Source organism: Drosophila elegans, unplaced genomic scaffold (genome assembly GCF_018152505.1).
Source record: "Drosophila elegans isolate 14027-0461.03 unplaced genomic scaffold, ASM1815250v1 contig_208, whole genome shotgun sequence".
Taxonomy (NCBI): Eukaryota; Metazoa; Arthropoda; class Insecta; order Diptera; family Drosophilidae; genus Drosophila; species Drosophila elegans.
The window spans coordinates 23,543,630-23,565,095 of record NW_024545578.1 but is presented as its reverse complement, the minus strand read 5'-3'; the positions used below and the strand labels follow the sequence as shown (position 1 = coordinate 23,565,095).

The following is a 21,466-nucleotide window of genomic DNA, read 5'->3' as shown; positions in this document are numbered from 1 at the left end:
TTGTTGATGCGGTGGCTAATGGCTGCATATATTCGTATGCGAAAAAAATAAAGAAATGTATGGACAAGGCCTGTCTAGTCATAGCGGTACTCTGAGTGGGCCCCCACGAGGGGGAAGGGGGTAAACGGGAGGAGGGGTTGGGGGGGCAGGGTGGCAGCTAATGACTTGGCGCCCAACCGAAGGAAGTTGCCAATTTCGGCTGCTGGTTAACTAGTCGCAACTGCTGTTGATTAGTTTTGTATTTTTTTAAGGAATTACCTTTCTTTGTTGGATGAAGAAATTTAATGATTTTTTTTTTAAGAAGGAAACTTATCCACTGAATAATTGAGGGTCATGGGGAAAATTACAGCTTTCTTTATGTTACACAGTTGAATTAATACTTATTTTGTGAAATTCCATTATTGGTATTTGAGTTATTTAATTAAAAATGAAAGAATTAACAATTTTTAATTACGAGCCTTGAGATTTATTTATTCTAAATAACTATATTAATTGATTATTTTGATTAATTTAAAAAAATGTTGGCCCCTGAAGAGCAATCTTTAATAGCCAGGTTCAAATATTAAGACTTTCCCATTGGTTGTTAAACTGCTATTTATCGCTTATAAAAATGAGATAATCTTATGAGATCATTTGAAATACGATATGCAATGAAAATCACTGATGTTGATTTAAGGTTTGCATTATGGAATACCATTCAGAAGGTGTTCACAATTTTAATTATCAGGTAACAATGTTATTTTTCAATCATTTTATCACCTTTCAAAATCTTCTAACAAACAACATTTTCAACTAGGTGGTAATTCAAACCACTGAAAAGAATTAAATAAAGGCGTAGCTGATTGTTTACTTTAACTGTGACACGATGACGAATAGTTTTATTTCTTTATAATAATTTACGAATTTTTGTGATTTCCTCTGCATAGAAAATATTCAATATGATTTATTTATTCGCTGGTTTGATCACTTTCCGATTCTCCTAAATCAAACTTTCTTTTCCGCTTGTAAAAAACCATGCAAGCAAATCCCAGTTTCTTGACAGCTATTCGATTTATGCTTCCTCCTCTCATACTAAACCCAAATCGATCAGTTAATCGCATCCACTCTTACGCTTTCAAAGCCATTCCACAATCAATTTACTCAAACACTTTGGCGTAATAATTTTTAAGATCCAGCTCCAGTTAGCAGACCGTTACACAAAAGGCGCACAAACACAAAACACTTGGCAGAGCAGCTCTCCTTACGTTTAACTTTAATTACTCAATTATTTGCCTGATTTTGTTGTTTTTCACTTCTTTAAGTTGGAAATTAGCCGCGAAGTACGCGGACCCAAAACGTATTCCAACTGATTAGAGAGAGCGAGAAGCGGCGAAAAGCACGAAGACGGTTCAGATCGGATCTCGGATCGGATCGGATCGGATGGGAATATATTTATATAAACTATAGAGCGCGCGCGTGTGCGAACGCGCTACGAACCAAACTCAAACTGACGACAGAACTCCACTCCACAAAAATCCACGACCGGTAAACACAAAAATGCAAAGCCAAAACCAAAAGCAAAAGCAGAGACCGCGACAAAGTAAAAGAAAGAAGCGCAAAGTAAATCGGAAACCAGACTTAAAGCTTTCAGAAAGAGAGTCGCGGGAAATCAGCTGACAGAAGCTTTCCAGTTCAGATCCTCAACTCAGTTTCTTTCGATCCGCTTAACATATTTACAGCATTTAAAAATAAAAAAAACTATAAGGTAGCTAAGAATAAAATAAAGTGTAGTAAAACAGGAGACAGTTGTATTGACCTCCTATGCACATTAAAAAAAAAAAAATTCATAAAGGATTTAAAATTATAGTATATTGTAACACATTTGAAATGGATTTTAAATTTATCATAATTGATTTTTTATTATAATCGGTTATGCTTTTTCACCACGTATTCCTTAACAAGTGATACTGAATATTTTCTGGACTGTACAAACATTTTGCCAGATCGCTTGAATTAGATTGAATTAGACTAAATTATATATGTTAGATTTATAAAACTTCTTTAATTTATTATTTTATGATATGTACAGAAGTCCCTTTCCGAACATTGTGTACGATTCGTCATGTACGTAGTCGACCGTTCAGAGGAACTTCACATTAATAACCATGAAATCTGAAGCTATTGAAGTACTTGGAGAATATAATAAGCATTGTACTTGGCCCAGTTATTGCACAGCTTAACAGTTCACAAAACTCCGAAGAAAATACTAAAGATGAATATGAAGGCTTTTATGGCACTATATATTTCAGTCGCTTTTCTTCAATCGTCTGTTCAGGTAACCAAAATAACTTCCTCAAACCGCCAATTCTACTAAAGACAAATATTATAGTATAGTTTATCAGATGCCGATTTGGATGACTTTAAAAAGCTAGGGCAATACTGCCACAAAGAGAAGTTAGCTTTATCAATCAAGAATGACACTACAATTGACAAGTGCGCCCGGCACTGCGTTATGGAAAGGATGGGATTCGTTTCAAATGGCAAGGTTAACATTGATACCCTCATAAAAAAAGGAAATATTTATGCGTACAACGCAGAGCACCAAAAGGCAATAGAGACCCAGTGTCGATCTATCGAGGATGCTCGAAAGTGTGAGGTCGGTTTTCAACTATCGGAGTGTATCCAAGCCACAGGCGATAGGGCAATGAACAAAATACCTGGACTTAACCGTAAATTCAATAAATTAATTCTTCAGAGCCTTCTTGAAAAGTGTCGCTTGAAAAATTTTTTAAGAAACGTTAAGCACCTTTAGAAAATACAGGCAATACTTGATATGTTTTAAAGTATGTCATTTGAGCCAGTCTAGATGTTCTTTGATAATAATAATACTAATACTAAAAAAAATTCAAAAACATTATAGCCACATAGATATTTTCTATTATATTTTAAACATTTTAAAATGTGGTATATGTCTTACAGCTGGTATTGCAAAACTCCAAGTACAGTCTTGATCCCAAAAATAAATACGTTAACAATAAGGCTTTCTGCAAGTTTTCTGTAGTGGCCTATATATAGGTTACAATATGTAAAATGTATAATATAGTTTATTTGATGAAGATTTTTGTGAGCTTAAGACCCTAATGTTTAACTAACAATACTTTCCTGTTCAAACGTTCATATTTCAATATATTTTTTATAACAAAATTATGATATTTTCCTCGGTTATTTTTATTAAACTGAAAACTTGTTAAAAGTAATAAAGGAAAAACTAATTTACTTCACCATGAAAATATTTCTCATCTGAGATGCGTGATAATTATTAGAAACCTCTATCTCTAAAACTCGATTTTTGCTTATTCCAATCACAGATTACTTTTCTTATCTTGTTAAATTGATTGTATTTCTTTCAAAATGTTTATATCATTTATTTCGAAATGTTTTCTAAATGTGTATATACATTTTTTTTAATACTCAATGTGAGCTATTTGACCACGAGTAATGAGTCCACTGTCGCTACTGAGTCTGGCCTTGACTTCTCATCGACTTTTAAGTGTTTGGACTGTAGGGAGGAAAACAAAGGAATGTGTCGTATAGAAGACACCGGATATAGTTGTTATACAGGACCACATTTTAGGAACAGTACAAACTTAAAGTATTCCTTTCCCAAAACATCCACCAATTTGGATGTTTGCATTCCAACCGGCATTAACATCGGTAAAGAAAGCATGCAACTTTTACTTAACAAACTTCTAAAAATCTTTAAAATTCCAGAGAGTGAGGATGCAAAAATATGCTGTATTTGGTCCCCTGATAGCGGCTGCCAAATCTTAGTAACTAAAGACCACGAAGGAGAGTTTTGTTTCACTTGCAGAATGAAATATAAGATGGAATACGAAGGCTTAAAGTCCTGTCCGTGCAAAGCAAATTCCGGATCAGGACAAGTCTATAGCAGAACATTGCACTTCATGATTCTAAAACATTTGTTTAACAAATTAATTCACAGTTTATCGGAAGGTACCATAATTACAGGCTCTTGGGGATTGAGAACTTAAATTAAAATAACTTAAAAAAATTACATCCATCAATCATAGGTTATTGCGGATTTCTAATTCTATTAAAATGGTCTTATAATCCAACACTCGTTCATATTCGGAATCGTTTACGATTTTAAAAAGTTTACATACATATATTAAGCCCTTAAAACTAAGAAAAAAACAATTTATAAACGCTGATTTCCTCCCATGAACTTGATCTAAATTACCCGACCATACTGTACTCTCATAGCTGACATAGATTGATTGTACTAAACGACTGGTTCTACATTGTTTTTGTGCTTTTATTTTATTTCCGCTGATTTGTTTAGCTATATGATTGAATAATCATTTAAATCGGAATAGATACGGCGAATATCGTTAATTTTTTTAATTGTTATAGTAAAACCCTACCGAAACCGCCTGCCCATTTTGTTACTTACTTCAAATCGAAGCACATTATTTTATCTCTTTTTTCAATTTTTGCATCGAAAAATCAGTTTAAATGTTAAGCCTTTTTTTTGTCAAATACACTCTTAACAAAATTTACCCTAAACCTTAGAAATTCGCCATAAAACTTTATTTTTTCTAAATACAAAACACAATTTCTAGTTTGCAAAAATGTGGTATATAGACAAAATATATAATATATCTCAACATGCTGAATTTGTATTTATTCATCTTGAATAAACATGTTTCATTTTTAAACATTTCTCTACTATTAAGAAAATTGTAAACATTATTTTAGGAAAAGTACCCTAGAATTTATGGTGGGTTGCCATTGATGACAAAAATGGGCCGAGTTTCTTGTTTTTAAAGTAAATTTTTTCTTATGAGTGTAATAGCGTATTTGATGTAAAAATGGTTAAAGCCTTTGTCTGCCATATCCTTCAAAATTACTTTTTGAAACAGCTTATCTGCTTAGAATCGTAGTGCAGTCGAATACTACAAAACTAAAAGAAATGTTTAAACAAGGGTCCCTATAGGGAAAAATGTCGAATTATTCATACTATACTTGTAACAAAAACAGTAATTTATATATAATATATTGAAAAATATTTAAATTGAATACAAAATACTTAAATTAACTACGTTTTTTTTTATCAGTGTACGAAAAAATCCACAATTGTGCTTAAATAGCTTCTGTAATTCATAAGAATGCCCTTGCATAGAGGATGTGTTCAACCTGGAGAGTTACCGAGTAAAATTTGATGTTGGGCATGATGTTTTTTTGCTTTTAAATTATTAGGCCACTGGTATATAAAATCTATTATATTTAATAATATATGGAATTAAAAAAATTTTCCTTCTGCTACGTTAACAATAAGTATTATAGTGTAGTGCATTTAAAGAAACACACGTCAAGTCAGTAGTCGAACTTCCATAACAACAGTCACCATCTTTTGCAACAATAGCTTTGAGTTGTAGACCAGATTTTACCACAATTTATAATCTCGATCTCTTCTGGGAAGTATAGAAACCGAGTTCAAGTTATGAAGAAAGAAGAAAGTTATCCTATATTGGTTTGTGTCCTCGGTTGGTGTCCGTTTAAGTCCGGCAACGCCATTTGAATGGGTAACTGGAATAATATTGTTTGGTGTGACCATTTTTCAAATATTGATTAAGTCAATATTAGAACGGAAAAACCTCGATTTTGCATCGTTGGCATCGCGGAGACATCAACCACTTTTATGAATAGCTAGCGGAGACATGCCCCGCAGTTAGCGAATTACTTTGCAGCAAGCGAAGTTGGCGGGAATCGATGTTTTCGATGTTTTTGGCGGAATATGTCAATGTTTGAAATAAATTCGGCTAGAGCGTGTGCCACCGGCAGATGGCGCCAAAAATGAAGTGAAGTTAACAGTGGCAAAAAAATATCGTTAGGGATGGGTAAAGACCAATGGGACCTATATTCTGAAAACATCGATGACATTGGTGTTGGCATTTAAGTTTCTCCACCTCAAACGGCGAATTTGCGAGCTTGTGGAGGGTTTGAGTATTCCAGCGAAATGTTAGCGAAGCGTCGAACTAACAAAGAGAGAGAGAGAGATGTGTTTCGTTAGGGATGGATAAACATCGACAATCCCTGCCAAACATCGATAGGACCGATATTTTGAAAAATCGATGATGGCATCGAAATTACTCCACCGCTAGCCGCCCCCCTCATTCTTTGAATCCCCGCCCACGAGCCAAGAAACGTTGCTGACGAAGAGTAAGTGCGAAAATCGGGGCCAAAAATTGCATAAGAACAAGACTGTGCCAAATCGAAATCGAAGTAAGCGAGACGTTCGATTGGATTCCCCGAAAATAGACTAAATTCACGTGTTCGTTTGCTTTGTTCCGTTTTGCGGTTAAATCCAGAGTCGTAAGTCTGCGGAACTGCGGGCACGCCGTTATGTAACCCAAAGAGGCGAGAAGCAGCTGATTGCCCAGCTACATATATATAATTAGATAAAGCACATGTGTGGTACGTAACTAATGGACGGTCTTTTGTGCCCTTTCAGCCGACCCAAGTATCCACAAAGAAAGCAAGATGTTCTCCAGCTTCTTCGAAACCGCCCGCAACTCGCCCTTCCGCAGCCCTCTGACGGCCGTGCGATGCGACGCCGCCGCCCCCTGGTGGATCCCCAGCCGGTAGAAGGTCGCGAGATCGCCGCCGCCGCCGCTCCGGTGGCCAACCAGCAGGACTCCTGCGAGTTCGGCAGCTCCAAGTACTTTGCCCTGTGCGGCATCGGCGGCATCCTCAGCTGCGGCACCACCCACACCTTTGTGGTACCGCTGGATCTGGTCAAGTGCCGTCTGCAGGTGGACCAGGCCAAGTACAAGAACCTGGTGCACGGATTCAAGGTCACCGTCGCGGAGGAGGGTGCTCGTGGACTGGCCAAGGGCTGGTTCCCCACCCTGCTGGGCTACTCGGCACAGGTGAGAAATGGGTCTTTCGTGGGACGGGGTTGCATAATTGTCTGGAGGCGGATTAAGCTTCCCCACTCGTGACTCGGTCTGGTGACCCTAATTACAGGTTTCGACACAGATACAAGAAGTGATCAGATCGATATCCGGTATTTTGATATATGTATATACATATATAATAAAAGTGTATAAGGGGGTTCTTTGGGAAAAAGTGCTCGGAATGCAAGAGCATAGATTTTGTTGCCCGAACCAATATACTATAACTATTAAACCAGATTAGATTCCCAATTAGTTAGGAAACAACAAGGATCTCAGAAATCTACAGGAAATGACACCAATCGAATGCAATCTTAGAACGGCGTGGGGTATAAACATAACTATTATAATATATCTACATGTATATCAAATTATTTGATATACATTTTATTCCATGGGCTAATTAAGTTGCCATGGTTACAAACAATTATTTTATCTAGAGTATTGATTCAATTATTTTTAAATATCACTTAGGCTAAATGACAGTTTAATCACGGTTTTAGAATGATGAAGTGGAATACAATTAAATTGCCTTTATGTGTTCTCTATAGGGTCTGTGCAAGTTCGGTCTGTACGAGGTGTTCAAGGTAAAGTACGCCGATATCATTGGTGAGGAGAATGCCTACCTGTACCGCACCTCCTTGTATCTGGCTGCTTCCGCTTCGGCCGAGTTCTTCGCCGACATCGCTCTGGCGCCATTCGAGGCCGCCAAGGTCAAGATCCAGACCATCCCCGGATTCGCCAACAACTTCCGCGAGGCCGTGCCCAAGATGCTCAAGGAGGAGGGCGTCAACGCCTTCTACAAGGGTCTGGTTCCCCTGTGGATGCGACAGATCCCCTACACCATGATGAAGTTCGCTTGCTTCGAGCGCACCGTGGAGTTGCTCTACAAGTAAGTAGCATTTGCTTTGGGGATTTACACTTGTTTTAGAGTCAATCATACAGTTGAAGATGATTTTCAGATCCGTCATATATTGATAGAGCTATCTATTAACATTACCAATACTGTTTTAGGGATTTTTAAAGTTTTCTTTAGCCGGCTCTTAAGCCTGGATAAAAAAATTCACCAATGTGAATTTGTTTATTTTAAGAAACGGATGTTTCAAGTTGATTAAGAAAAAATGCCGGATGCGTTGCTCTTTCTACTTATCCAATTGAAAGACTTCATTATCTAATTTACTTTTAGGAAAAATTATTTTTTTTTTCCTGTCTGCAGATAACTATTTCTGACGTTTCTATGACACTAGAATACGAAGTTATAAACTTAATTCTATCTTGTTTGCTGATAAGAAATTTTTTGTCTAATTCTTTTAAAAGTACTTTGCATTCGTAAACCAATTTATTTTTGAATGTGTTTGTAATATTTACATTATTTTTTTCAATCATACTTATAATAAAATGGAATTATAGAACTATATTATTTGTGAAATCTTAAGCATGTCAATTCAGTCTAAAGATTTGAAAGTCAAAACCCATCCATCCTCATTTAAATCAATACTAATATTTGCATCTTCCGCAGGTATGTGGTGCCCAAGCCCCGTGCCGACTGCACCAAGGGCGAGCAGTTGATCGTGACTTTCGCCGCTGGCTACATCGCCGGTGTGTTCTGCGCCGTGGTGTCGCATCCCGCCGACGTGGTGGTGTCCAAGCTGAACCAGGCCAAGGGAGCCAGCGCCATCAGCGTGGCCAAGTCGCTGGGCTTCAGCGGCATGTGGAACGGATTGACGCCACGTATCATCATGATCGGTACTCTGACCGCTCTGCAGTGGTTCATCTATGACGGTGTGAAGGTCGCCCTGGGCATTCCCCGTCCACCACCACCAGAGATGCCCGCCAGCCTGAAGGCCAAGCAGGCCTAAATGGGCCACCCCACACGGTTACCTATAGGCCAGAGTTGATTAGTTGGCGCAATTGTGGGCAGACCCAGGAGCAACATACTTTTACTTTCTAACGACCTTTCGATTTCTGTATAGCCAAAAGCCTTATGCTGACTTCTTCACAACAATACATCAATGTTGCGTGTGTGCCATTGCACATGTACATTCCAGGAACAATACCTTACGCATTTCTCTGACACTGCAATTTATTCTCACTTTTACATAGTCGAATCTTTCTTACTTTAATCGCTAAACATTCTGTCTTACGAAACTAAGCTACACTCAAGTTCAAAGTATTCAATTCCATATACAATCTAATACTATGTGCTATATTTAACCCTATGTGTATCTAGTTTGCGCTAGAAAGTATGTGTGTATGTTGAACCTTCGATGGCCAGCCCTGCTCTCCACTCCACTCCCCTCCCCGCTGCCCTCCCACGTCCCACAAGGCCACACATGCGAATATGATATTATGCTGTTTCAATTGTCTGACCCGCTACCCAAGAAAGCACTCTGAATAAATTAAATTATAAAATAAAAAACACAACCAAGATGCATTTTCTAATCTTTTCTATCTGTCGGGAACCGGTTATAGAGTACTCGTGCCTGCGATTAATAATGAGACTTGTAAAGATAACCCGATGACCAACAAATGCTGTTCCTGACATTGAAAATGGGGTTTTATTGGGCTTTGATAAGCTAGATGAGGAAATTTCAATCGAATCGTGAATAGATTACCATTAGTTTTTATAGAAAGAACCGTTTTCGCATTTTTGATTTTTTAGAATCTATAAAAATATATTTATATTTTAAATACACTGTATCAATGGCTCTAACACTCTTACAAATTCTAAAAAAAAATTATAACTACCATGGCAATTATTGTAAAATTAGTATAACCGTTAAAAAATAAAAAAGGGAACGAAATTAAGTTATTATAAAAACAATAGAGATTAATTAATTACGCGGCCAGCAAAAGTTTATGTACCCTTTTACTATTGCGAAAACTAAATAATTTTAAAATATTAAATTTCGAATTTTATACGTATATGATTAAAAACAGAGAAGCTATGCCGATTTTCGCTCAATTTTTCGATTGCTCCTATGGCAGATATATTATATATATATATTATATCGTTGCTCGAGTTTAATAAAATTATAACCGTAGTTCTGAAATAATAAACCAAAACGTCATCTTGAAGTATTTTAAAGTATTAAGAAGTATTTTAAAAGAATCAAAAAACTGCAAAGCACAAATTTTTTTTTTAAATTAACAGACGGACTGTGTATGGTCCCAAGAATATATACTTTATAGGGTCTTCTTCACTGCGTTGCAAACTTTTGACTGAAATTATAATACCCTATGCATGGGTATAATGACCATTAAACGGGTAATGTTAGTAAGAAATCGATGATCGATGAAAAAATAACAAAGTCGCCAATTTTAAGGATGATTTACATATGTACATGTCCCAAAAGAAGCAGATGTCAAAAAATGTTTTAAATTTAGGAAACCGCACGAAAAAAGCTAGTTGCCACCATTTATGATGAGCATCAGGAATCTGCCAGAGAAGGTCCCAAACCATTTATACATATTTTTCTCTCTTTTAGTGGCAAATAGCTAGACCTTCATCCATGTTATGTGACTGGTATTTGACCAACTGCAAGCTTTCATATAAATTAAAATTCGACGGGTTTTTCAAAAATATTTATTGTGTTTATGAGCATTGAGCTGAAAAAGACAATTTAATGGCTCGTTCTGTCATAAATTCAGTAAAAACTAAATAATTATAGAGTACGCTTTTATATATGGGCACATATATAGTTGATTCATTCACGATACGTCAGTTGGGCGCCTTACTAACTAAATAACCTCTAGGACTACAAACTAGACATCATTACGTAACTAAGTTCATATGTATATAAATGTATTTAACAGGCAATTTTCTGGTATAATGTTTGCTTTTGCTTCTGTATGTACAAATCACTTAAATCTAGTTAGGTGTGTATATCGTGTATAGTCGGGATCTGGATCACACAGAACAATGAGGACAAATAGCTTTGTTGTCTGTTATGTGATGATGCGGTTTGTTGTTTTTGTTTTTATTTTTATTTTATTATATAATATATTGCAGGACGTGTTTTCTTCTCCATAACAAGCCATTTCAGTCTTAGCGTTTCAAATAACCAAAAAGAAATAATTATATAATTAAATGAAAAGAATAGAAAATGAAAATTATAAAACGAATAAACTTAGGGGCTACAATTTTTGTTGTTTTTCTTGAGTGGTTTCATAATGTGTGTTTTTGCTGTTGTTTGCTTTTGTTTTCTTTATTTTGCAATTGCAGAAAATTTCGAAACAATGGTTTGCTTGGATGCTTCACGCCTCAAAACTCATCTCCTTTCATGTTTATGGGGTTTTTCATTTTAAGTTTACATAATTCTAATATCAGTTATATAGATGTAGACAATCACACAGGCATACAGGTAAACATATAGATCTAGCTTTTTCCAAAAATTCTTTACAATCAAACATAAAACATTTTAAAAGGTCATACATAAAAATTGGGATTTTGAAATTCCATCGAGTTGATCAAAAACAACACAAATTCGGGCTTTTGCTTAGTAGAAGTAGTTATAAGCCCCCTATCTCATTTATCGTTGAGGAACCCTCAAGTCAATGGCACTTTTACATTGGGATATTTGTACCAGGTATAAGCTTAAGTCAAAAAGTTTCGTTAGTGGTAAAATCTTGTGGACTCTCTCTCTCTCTGTCACTAAAACAGTACATCAATTTTAAATCTGTTCCAGTCCTCGTTCTTTCTGTTCATGTGGCCTAAATGAGAAACTTAATTCAACCGCTTGGGTCAGGAAAATCCACTTCTGTCCCCAGGCGATTCTACCAGTACGGCGTATGTGGCTCCTGGTGCCAGCCATTTTGATCCTGCACCTTGGCCAAGGCATCGGTCAGGGTGGACCTTAATTGCTGGCTCGAGTTGCGATTCTGGCCCTTGTCGTAGGGCGACAAGGCGTTGTAATAAAAGGGCGATCGCTTGCTGATGGTGTAGTTTTTACCCTGTAAATCGATGCAACTTTTATAGGAGAATTGCAAATAATTTTGGTGCTGAACTCACATCATTGTTGTCCCAATATTCTGTTTCATTTGTGCGATAGCAGATGCAGAATTCCAGGCGCTTGGAGGATGGCGGCAAGGTGATCTTGAAGGAGAATGTATCGAAGACTACGTGGGCACAAGTAGTCGGTCCATAGGCCCTGGCAAATGTGCAAAAGATATCCTGCTGGTTCTTCCAATCATCCCAGGTCACACGAACTATAATCTCCTTCTGGAAGTCGATGTTCTTCACCTTGATGGTGCCCACCACAATCGACTCCTCGTCCTTAACGATCACATTCTCCAGGGAAACAAAGTCCCTGTCTATCTTTTGTCTGTGAAAAACAACAAGATTGGATATAGTTGAAGTAACAATATAGTTAGCTGTTTAAATAAACAACAAGTTTATTTAAAGTTGCACAAGCTCAATGATCCTTTAACTCACCTGAATGATAGATAGTCTGATGCCGGCTGCTTGAAATCCACTGTCCACTGATCTGGCGGATGTGGACTAACCAGGCCCTGTGTTATCTGCTCCAAGAACTTCATGCTCCAGTAGGGCGGCACATTCGAGGGTTCGGACATCACACGAACCTCGGTTAGCGATAGACCCTCATCATCGGCAAAGATCACATGCTTTTTGGGGCCACGGCTGCAAAAAAAAAAGAAATGCCATCCATTGAGTACATCACAGTATAATATAATTTAATTGTTCGTTATTAAAATATATTAGTAATCGTAGATTTGACACGGGCTTTATCAGTTTGACTTGACCCCCCCATTTGGAAAGATGTATTTCATTACTCCGTGGTCATTGACTCTGCTCTTTCTCTGAGCAGATTTCTATTTTTATGCTCAACAGTTTGATTTAATTGGTTTGTTTTGACTTTTAGTTTAGCTTACTGCGCCGTTGCCAAATGCATTTTTTATGTGCGTTTTTTAAGGCTCCTTTCAGATGGAAAGATTTGTATTAAGTTGCATTGATTTAATAACGTCTAAAAATTGGCATGTATCTTAATACAATTTTTTTTCTCCCCGTATGATTTCTTTTTCTTGCGAAGCATTTTATTCCTTTAATAATTGAGGTTCCCGAAAAATTCCCTGCGTCATGTGTTTTGTGTATTCTTTTTTTTATATTATATTTTTAGCAGTCACGTACGATTTTGCCAAAGATTTGCCTTAATCTATATGTAAGACACGCCTACTTTTCGCTTTGCCTTTCATTTTGCTTTTTTTATTGCGCGACTCTTCCCACGAGTCTTTGGCTTAAATGTAAATAAACACACGCCTCACTAAGATATATAGGATAACTCGTGATTCAAAATGTAGGAAATATCCAAATAAAATTTCAGAAATTATGGAACTGACCACGCGGACAGAAAAAAATTCTTGGTCTTTGAAAAATTACTGAAATCCGATGGAATTCATTGTTGTATAGAGTATGTTAAATATATTGTATAATAAAGTATTGTACACTTCTGTTTAAGATATTGATTATAAAGTGTGATGACACATATATTTATTTTATTTCCTATTTTACCCGCTGTAGAATATCTAAGTCTGTATTTAAATGTATACAGTCCTTCAGTTCTAATAAATTATCTTTCTTATTTAAGATTTATGTAGAGCTTTTGTCTCTATTAACCTTATTATTGTTGAATTGCCACTCTAAAAATAAAGTTTTACCATATTAAGTGTTTTACTATTCTATTGAGAAAGTTGGCCATAAAATCGATAAGATACGGCGACTAATTTTGGCTAATCAGCGTGGTTAGGGGCTCGCTTTTTTATGGGGTTTCGCTGTTGTCAAACCAAAATAAACCGACTAACGCTGAGAAATTGAAAAGTTTCCGTCAGTTAGAGCGAACCTACGACTGAGTGCCCCCCACACAGAGCAGAATTTATTTGGTCTGCAAATTGGAGGAGAGTCCGGGGAACCGTTTCGAGTGCTAAATATATATGGCAAAGACAAATAGCCAACAATTGCACTGGCTATGGCTATGGCTATGGCTATTGCCAGGCTGGCTCTCTGTTTATTGAACGCCGGCTGAACTGCCGGAGATCGCACCACCCGACTCACTTCGAATCGGATTGGATCGAAACGACTATCGACGATCACGCATCGAGGGCATGATCGCTGTGCGCCTGCTGTTGCTGCATTTTCTTCAACAGGTTTCTTTTCGAGGCGATCGCTTATCTGGTGTGTGGGCCTCAACGCCCAGCAGACCAACCAGAAATCGGAGCCCGCAGCCGGGACTCGTTTTTTTTATTTTTGCTTGTATTTTCTCGACCACTTTCCTGAAACGTGTCAACTATGAAAGAGATCAGACGAAAAGTATAAAATATTCATTTGAATTTCCATTCGTTTTCCCCACTTTGGCTTACATTTTCTCCAAGGGAAACGAGTTTGGGTTATCAACTGCATTTGTTTAACCACAATTCCGTATGCATTACGGACCGCATTTATTTTTGAGGGTCCGGTTTACAACAAGACCATAAATTTGTAAGCTCCTCAATATGCGAGCCACATTAAGTTCGTTGATGGGGCGGGAGAAACAAGTTTTGGCTCCATCAAAAGGGCTCTTTAAAATCCGAAACATTTCATGTAAATGAAAATGATGTCTTAAAATACTTTTTAATTTCCTAAGTTTTCAATCTAATGGCCTTGCTCAAGTCCCTCCATTTTCCAAAGTCAATAACCTGTCCGAAAATACTTTGCCAAGACCTGTTCAATTTTTACATCAGTTCTGTTTGATGACATTCTAGTTGACCTTACAACTGGACTATTTTTTTTTATACATTTATTCAAGGTATTTCCGACCTTTATGTCGCCAAATTTTCAGGTTTTCTATTTCACTTCCTCCAACAGAATTTCCTCACTCTTAGACTTTTCGGAAATTTACCCTACGCACTTCCAAAGTCCAATTGTAAAAGACTGAAAATAGTTTTTAGTGGAACATTTGTTGGGGATGTTGATTTTCTTAATTACTTTCTATTTCCGACCAATAAAATGAATTTAAAATAAAAGGGAAAATTACGAAATTCCCATACATTTTTCGGATGTCGGTGCGCCAACATTTTTACAGCAGACGCATCTGCCCCAGCCCACATTTCTGATCGATTCACGTGATCTTAGCATGAACATTGGAAATGTCTCCCCATCCATATATATAACCTTAAGATTGTGTGCATCTGTATTCCGAGGCGTGTAATGTTGAAATATTTTTAGTTACGTTACACCCGAAAAAATGTGTATTTAATAAAATGACGCCTTTCGCTTGAGAGCGATCACGCTTCTGGTCTAATAATTCTTTGGCCTTGGCGTGACCCGTCCGCGTCGTTTTTGTGGTTGATCTTGATGATTTTTGGGGAGGCTAATTAAGAAAGAAGAAAGCTTTTTCATAGGCTGTCAAATGTGATTGGAGGATGAGGGGCAGAAGGTCTTAATAATTGACATGCGGACAGTTTTCAAAGATTATAAATGAGTTTCCGATGCATTACCATTGTGGCTTTTAAAAAGATTCTCTTTTATTTATCTTTGGAATTTAATAAATTGCTGTTAAAAATGATTCTATTGGAATTGTCATTGTTTTGAAAAATATACTTTTTAAAATATGAAACAGAGCCAGAGAATATATTTAATCTATGATTTTATTTAGGTTTCTTAAGTGATCATTTTATAAACAAATCAAAAATCTTTTCTCCCATAAATTTTATATTTCTCTCAGTGGATGCCGTAACTGATAAAACAAGGCATATAAAATACGCAACCACAAAATATACACGAAATACAACAGCAACAAGCACGCGTCTGGTTTACATTGATAATATTACGGGTAATTGCATTCGCTTTGAGAAGCCGTGAAGCTTTAAGCCCGATGTCCGTCTAGACATTGCCCAAATAGAAATAGTGCTCGCCTTTGACGCAAGTGTATGTATAAATTATTTTCTCTATCTCGTGGCGTGTGTATTTTTAGGCATTTTTCAAAATGTCAGATTCAAGTGCAAAGAAGGAAAACTTTTCTAGGGCCCGTCGAAAGCGAAATATATTCATAAAATATCTGCGAGACATCGATAACCCAAATGTTCTCATGGACTGCATATGAAAAGGTAATGTGTTCCCTATAAATAGCCGATAAATGGAGAGGGAAAACGAAAATATTGGCGCCTTGCTGCTGGGGCCTATACTAAATGCCAGTCTATTCCGATTTGAGTCTTAATATGTGCGGTTTTTTATCTCAGATATACATACTAGACAAAGCCACTCGACTCAAAATGCAGTGGCGTGTTTTTATTTTGGCAGGTTGTACAGTCATTTAGATAATTTATATTTTGTTTTTGTGAAACTGCACGTTCTTAAATATAGCTTAAGTATATTATCGAGTATATTTTATGATATTATTGCATGTATTCAGCCTGGCGACTGTATGCAATTTGCTTTCACTTCGTATTTACCAAATGACATGTGCTCGGCTATGACGTCTGTGGGAAAGTTGTTCGACTGCCAACAGATTTTCTTGTTCCCTTTACTTGAAATATCGTAAATGCCTTATAAACGATTAATTTTTGTTTATAAAATGATCGAGCGGAAATGGCCTTTTGACGGTTTTTCGGAATGGTTATAAGTTTAGAAATGATCTTAAATCTGTTGATTGCTTTAGCTCACATATGTTTTGATGGTTTTAAAAATTAACTTCTATCGTATTACATTTTAATGTTCGATACAATTTTATTATCTTAAATATAGTAATATTTTCCCTATTTCATTGGTTTGTCCATACTACTTTTATTTTCCACCCATTTAATGCCAAGCCTTATAATCCCTCTCCTCGATTTGGATTCAAGTTTAACCACAAGCTACCAAGTTAGTTGATTGAGTTACCAAATCAAAATACCTACAACTCCTTGTGTTACTCCGCTTTCTCTAGTTTTCCTCAAGATTTTCCTCTCATTTGATATTTTAATACTTTATGAATCACCGAAAGTTTGATACACCCTGCTCTGACCACAATTACCTAGGCTCTCGCCCCACAAAAGTCCCATCTAGTTCGGCTGGTGGTTTAGTAAGTGTGGCGCCACAATCTTCGAGGGCCTGACGTCAAAGTGACTGAACCCTTCGGCATTTACAGCCCCTTGATCGTTCTGCCGTCGCCATATCGAGTTACCTCCATTATGCAATCTTATCGCCAACGTCAACGCCAACGCACACTCACCTCAGCTCGCAGTGGGTGGTTCCGTTGCTGTCGCTGTCCTTGCTGCACACACAGCTATGGCTGGCACTGTCCGTGACATCACTGTCCGTCGGCGAGAGATTTGAGGAACTGGCCGTACTGTTCTGGGATTTGTGCAGGCAGGATTTGCGGCTGAGACAGGACTTGGGCTGATTGGTGAGCAGCGGGGCCGAGGCCATCCGTTCCAGGTAACTCCGTCCGGAACGACTTCCCACGCCCAGGGGCGTGGCACCCGCCTTCTGGCCCTGGATCGCCGCCGAGGCGTTGTTGACCATGGCTTTGGAGGCCAGGGTTATCACTTGGGGCCGGCAGTAGCGAGACGCTCTGTTGGGCTCGTCATTGTAACTGAAATTACAGAATTAAAACCAATTAGTTCGTTATTTAATAATATCTATATTTATTAAAAATATTGGATAAATCTTATTATTATTTGAAGGATGCTTTTCAACAGAGATTACGAATAATACCGCAAAATAATTTATTCAATTCGTATGTTTCTCTCACCCCACTGTTTCAATATATACTTTCTATATTCGGAACATCAGCAGATGTTAGCTATCTTTCAATTGTTTTGACCGGTTTTTGTGATTTTTATTATTTCGAGAAAATAAAGAAAGAGAAGAAAGTACCTCGGATAAGTCTTTTATTTTGGGCATCTACGTACCAAGCTGTCTTTAATCAGACCTGATAACAGGCGGTGGTTTAAGTTTTTACTGTCTCAATGTTTGCCTTCATTGTTCCGAGGCCTATGTACTACTCGTATTTGTACTTATACTTCTGCTGATACTTTTATATTGTCTATAAAGAAACACTGCTGATAAGTCCCAGCGGAGTTGCGCACGACCTCCCCACTTGATTTAGGTTTGTCGAGGGGAAATGTATAATATTTAATTGAAGTCTATTTGTTTGGGTTCTTCGGTGAGTCATGTCTGAAAATCGTATTTTCGGAGAGACTCGCTGGCCTTACTCATTTGGCACAGTTCGCATCCCATTTTTAGTTATCATAATTGTTCGGCTAGACATTCATAAAACTAAAAGTCAATGCTTGATAAGGATCGATGAGGCATGGACTTTCGCATGCTGAACATATGTTGGTGGCATGCTGATACGGCCTTTTCGGCGTGGGCCTTAACTATGGGAACTTTTCCGTTTGCTCTGCTGTTATCACCACTTTTTTCGGCCAATTACGACTGTCTGGACGGTATATCAGCATGTTTTGTGCTTAATTTGGCAATTTATAAATTTAAAGTGTTTTCGATTATTTTTAGTATGGGCTAGGGTAAACTGGCATTCAAAACACGATAAGTAGTTGTTAAATCACACTGTGAAATTTCAAGTGATTTGACGCATTAACAACTGAGTTTCTTGAGTTATTTGAAGTGCTATGGTGTGTTTGAAGGCATGCCGTTCACGTGCTACGATAAGAAATGTTGTAGTTTAGGGTCTCTCAGCAGGGGTTTCATTTATAGATCTTAACGTGGTTACAGGTTTCGTCTTGTGGGCCAAAAATCTGTTAAGATCAAGAGTCTTAACTGATTATTTGGTTTATTTGCCCCGTTTCTTTTGCCAGTTTGTTTTGCTTAGCTCTACATATACATTTATATTTAGATAAAACTCACATATACATCTTGCCATAAATTATACGAATTTTTGTTATTGTATATTTATCATTCCCGAAAATAAAATTCTCACTACAAATATGAGTTAAATGCAGCGCGTGCAGCAAATGAAGCGCGCAAATTGGTTTTATTGGATCAATTGCTTTCGGCCCCTTTTTATATATAGATATTTACCCTTCAATTTGTCAGAATTTTCGGGTTTCTTGTGTGCCCCTGAGAAAAAAATAGTCGCGTCAAAGCGCCACGCGCAAATTTGTCGCCAAGCGAGCCATTTTTCGCCGTCATCTCCCCGACTCGTGAACGATTCTCCAAATCTCCGTCGGCTCTACCAACAAAAGATCACCTCACCATTGGCGAAATGTTTGTTTTGGTTCATCCGTTTGTCTTGCCTTGATCTTGAATGCTTTCATTTCATATTTCGGCAATCTGTTGTCAACCAAGAACGAGCCTTAGTCGCGCGAATATTTTTAGTACCTGCATTCATTGTGTTCTTGAAAAGATTATATTCTTTTTTTTAAACACAAGTTTTTCCCGCCTTTGATCAGGTGTTTAAATGTTCCTTAACGACAGTTGGAACAGGTGTTTTAATTATAACAATATTGTCAGCCCTCATTAGAGATCGAATTTTCCATTTCAGAATTGTAAACATTGGAGTTCATACATTCTTGTTTAATGGTTTAGTGCCTCTCTGTTTTGTTTATTTAGCAAATGTAGGTTGTGTTTGGCTATTTGGAAATGTATATTGCCTATTGAAAGTTTAGATAATTAGAAAATGGGATTCTTAAAACATTTTCAAAATAATACATGGTATCTTAACTGTATTACTTCACTCAATATTTATAAAACAACGGAAGCGGAATGTTTTTTATTTTAAGTCAGGTAATCTGACAATTTTATCGACATTTTTGTGTTCTTTTTATTAACACGTACACAGCTGTTTAAATTCTTTTAAGATGTATCAGAAAATGCTTGCGGCGGGCTTCTTATCAACCGATAAAAAAGGGGAAAAATTCCATTTTAGACGTGACAACGAAACTTAAACACCTAAGGTATCTATTTTAAATGCAAACTCCTTAAATGATTTTTGTTAATTAAATTTCATTTGACTGGCTGCCGAAACTATTAAGTTCACTTAAATAAATCAAGTATTAAATTAGTCCAATTGGGACTATTTATTTATGTATATATATTTTTTAATTTTTTAATTTTAAACTTACTTTAACGATTGACGCTGATGTCCGCTCATGAAGTCCGCCAGAAAACTAACGGGTGGACTGTGACTGAATATGGGCGGACTGTGTGAAATCATTTTATATGTGGCTTCGATCTGCGCTGATTACAATGATCACTTCAAACAAGGAACTTTATGTGTGGAAGCCCCTGTGAAAATATATAGAAAATAAACGATTTGTTTTTGTTTTTAATTGAAGCGCAGCAAAGCGGCAATAAATGCACTTTAATTGGAATGTAATATGTAATAGAAAAGCAATATGTGAAAAAAAAATTGGATTATATATTTTATGTGTTTTTGTGTTGATTGCTAATCTCAGGTGGAATCAGTTTTAATGATGTGCACACATGTGTATAGCAACACTAATTCCATAGTAAGATCCACATCTATTTTTTAATGTCATTCGAAATGTTATTGGTTTGGTCCGAATTCATAAAAATATCTTATTAAATGAAATCGAAACAAGGTTTTAAAAATATTTTAGTGAATTATGAAGATATCATTAAAGCTGTGGTAAAAATACCCCTCTGATATTTTTAATTACTATAAAATATACGAATTAATTATACAATAACTTTTGTTTATGTTTCGTTCTGAAGTTCGCAACTAACCGTTAGTTGTTATCTCCTCTCTGTTTTTCGCTTCGCTTTAGGAGGTAAGGAACTTTTCTTTTCTTGTGCAGTCAATCACTTTTTCTTTTTTTCTGTGATCTTTCTTTTATTATATTTTTTTACTTTTTCATTTGTGCATCACGCGTGTGCGTCAGACAATGAAAACGATCTTTGCGACGGGACTTTAATTGAATTTATTAAAATCTTCCGATCGGGCACTTTGGTGGTCACAGGCACAAAACGACGAACGATTTTGAATTGATTTTTCGCGGACTTTACTTAAGTGTTACTATTTTTTTTGTGATTTTTTTTTTTTTAGCACGGACAAAAAATAGCAACTAGTTTCCGACGCGTTCCCCGTTCCGTATCGTTCCACTCCGTTCCGTTCCTCCTATGAACCGTACGCTTCAGCGCTGTGAAAACGAATGAAAATGTTTGTTGCTGCAACTTGCCGTTAAGACTTCCCGGCGATCGGCGAAGAGAGCGAGAGAGTGGGTGTTTCTACACCCTTTCAAAAGGTATAGTTGTTTTTTTTCCCAATGTTTGTTATGCAGGAAAAATATAAGTTTCGGGACTTATAAATTAAAGGTGATTGCAGAAGGAAACTCAGTCGGCAGTGTATTTAAATAACGAAACCGGTTTGGTTTTAATTTAATAATATATTTTAATGGCATGATTTGCATCATACATTTCACTGCTTAGTACATTTTTGGGAGAATTAAACTTTACTTCTCGCAGATTTACTTTCAGACCTAATTTCGAAGTATGGTTGTCATTATAAGAATTTTAGTAAATTAAAAGTTCAAATTTAATTTTGTAATGCTGGTAA

The 21,466-nt window shown here is 36.8% G+C and overlaps 5 protein-coding genes across 7 annotated transcripts in view; 3 read left to right on the top strand and 2 right to left on the bottom strand.

The window, feature by feature from the left end:
- The window catches only part of LOC108143200 (nascent polypeptide-associated complex subunit alpha, muscle-specific form), a 130,015-nt gene extending 128,549 nt beyond the window's left edge, over positions 1-1,466 (bottom strand). For 2 of the 3 annotated variants that reach the window (XM_017267453.2, XM_017267456.2), the window contains exon 1: positions 1,245-1,466. The gene's annotated coding sequence lies outside the window, so the exon portion shown is untranslated. The remainder of the gene's footprint in view (positions 1-1,244) is intronic. The other variant, XM_017267454.2, reaches the window with a different exon arrangement.
- Positions 1,467-2,214: 748 nt separating this feature from the next.
- Positions 2,215-3,183, top strand: LOC108143172 (general odorant-binding protein 56d-like). The gene is made up of 2 exons (XM_017267417.1): positions 2,215-2,314; positions 2,369-3,183. Exons 1-2 carry the CDS (start codon positions 2,252-2,254, stop codon positions 2,789-2,791), a joined length of 486 nt encoding a protein of 161 aa, XP_017122906.1. The 5' UTR covers positions 2,215-2,251; the 3' UTR covers positions 2,792-3,183.
- Positions 3,184-3,370: 187 nt separating this feature from the next.
- On the top strand, positions 3,371-4,115 carry LOC108143188. Its single transcript, XM_017267438.2, has 2 exons — positions 3,371-3,693; positions 3,751-4,115. The coding sequence occupies exons 1-2, from the start codon at positions 3,414-3,416 to the stop codon at positions 4,029-4,031; spliced, it is 561 nt and encodes a 186-aa protein (XP_017122927.1). The 5' UTR covers positions 3,371-3,413; the 3' UTR covers positions 4,032-4,115.
- A 1,975-nt stretch (positions 4,116-6,090) lies between these two features.
- On the top strand, positions 6,091-9,380 carry LOC108143257 (phosphate carrier protein, mitochondrial). The gene is given in 5 exon segments (XM_017267568.2): positions 6,091-6,222; positions 6,515-6,625; positions 6,628-6,932; positions 7,508-7,848; positions 8,476-9,380. Coding segments are annotated over 4 exon segments (1,068 nt in total). The 5' UTR covers positions 6,091-6,222; positions 6,515-6,543; the 3' UTR covers positions 8,816-9,380.
- A 1,148-nt stretch (positions 9,381-10,528) lies between these two features.
- Positions 10,529-21,072, bottom strand: LOC108143234 (protein phosphatase 1 regulatory subunit 3B). The gene is made up of 6 exons (XM_017267533.2): positions 20,638-21,072; positions 20,013-20,175; positions 17,159-17,521; positions 12,391-12,597; positions 11,968-12,280; positions 10,529-11,909 (listed from the first exon to the last, which is right to left on the bottom strand). The coding sequence occupies exons 2-6, from the start codon at positions 20,102-20,104 to the stop codon at positions 11,733-11,735; spliced, it is 1,152 nt and encodes a 383-aa protein (XP_017123022.1). The 5' UTR covers positions 20,105-20,175; positions 20,638-21,072; the 3' UTR covers positions 10,529-11,732.
- Positions 21,073-21,466: the final 394 nt, after the last annotated feature.

Bases quoted from the DNA above. Each gene is read 5' to 3' on its own strand.
- LOC108143172 (XM_017267417.1), top strand. From the start codon at position 2,252: ATGAATATGAAGGCTTTTATGGCACTATATATTTCAGTCGCTTTTCTT. The intron at 2,315-2,368 runs GTAACCAAAATA...CAAATATTATAG, and splicing joins TTCTTCAATCGTCTGTTCAG to TATAGTTTATCAGATGCCGA.
- LOC108143234 (XM_017267533.2), bottom strand. From the start codon at position 20,104: ATGATTTCACACAGTCCGCCCATATTCAGTCACAGTCCACCCGTTAGT. The intron at 12,281-12,390 runs GTGAGTTAAAGG...TGTTTTTCACAG, and splicing joins TCAGACTATCTATCATTCAG to ACAAAAGATAGACAGGGACT. The intron at 11,910-11,967 runs GTGAGTTCAGCA...ATCGATTTACAG, and splicing joins AATATTGGGACAACAATGAT to GGTAAAAACTACACCATCAG.
- LOC108143188 (XM_017267438.2), top strand. From the start codon at position 3,414: ATGTTTTCTAAATGTGTATATACATTTTTTTTAATACTCAATGTGAGC. The intron at 3,694-3,750 runs GTAAAGAAAGCA...TTAAAATTCCAG, and splicing joins TCCAACCGGCATTAACATCG to AGAGTGAGGATGCAAAAATA.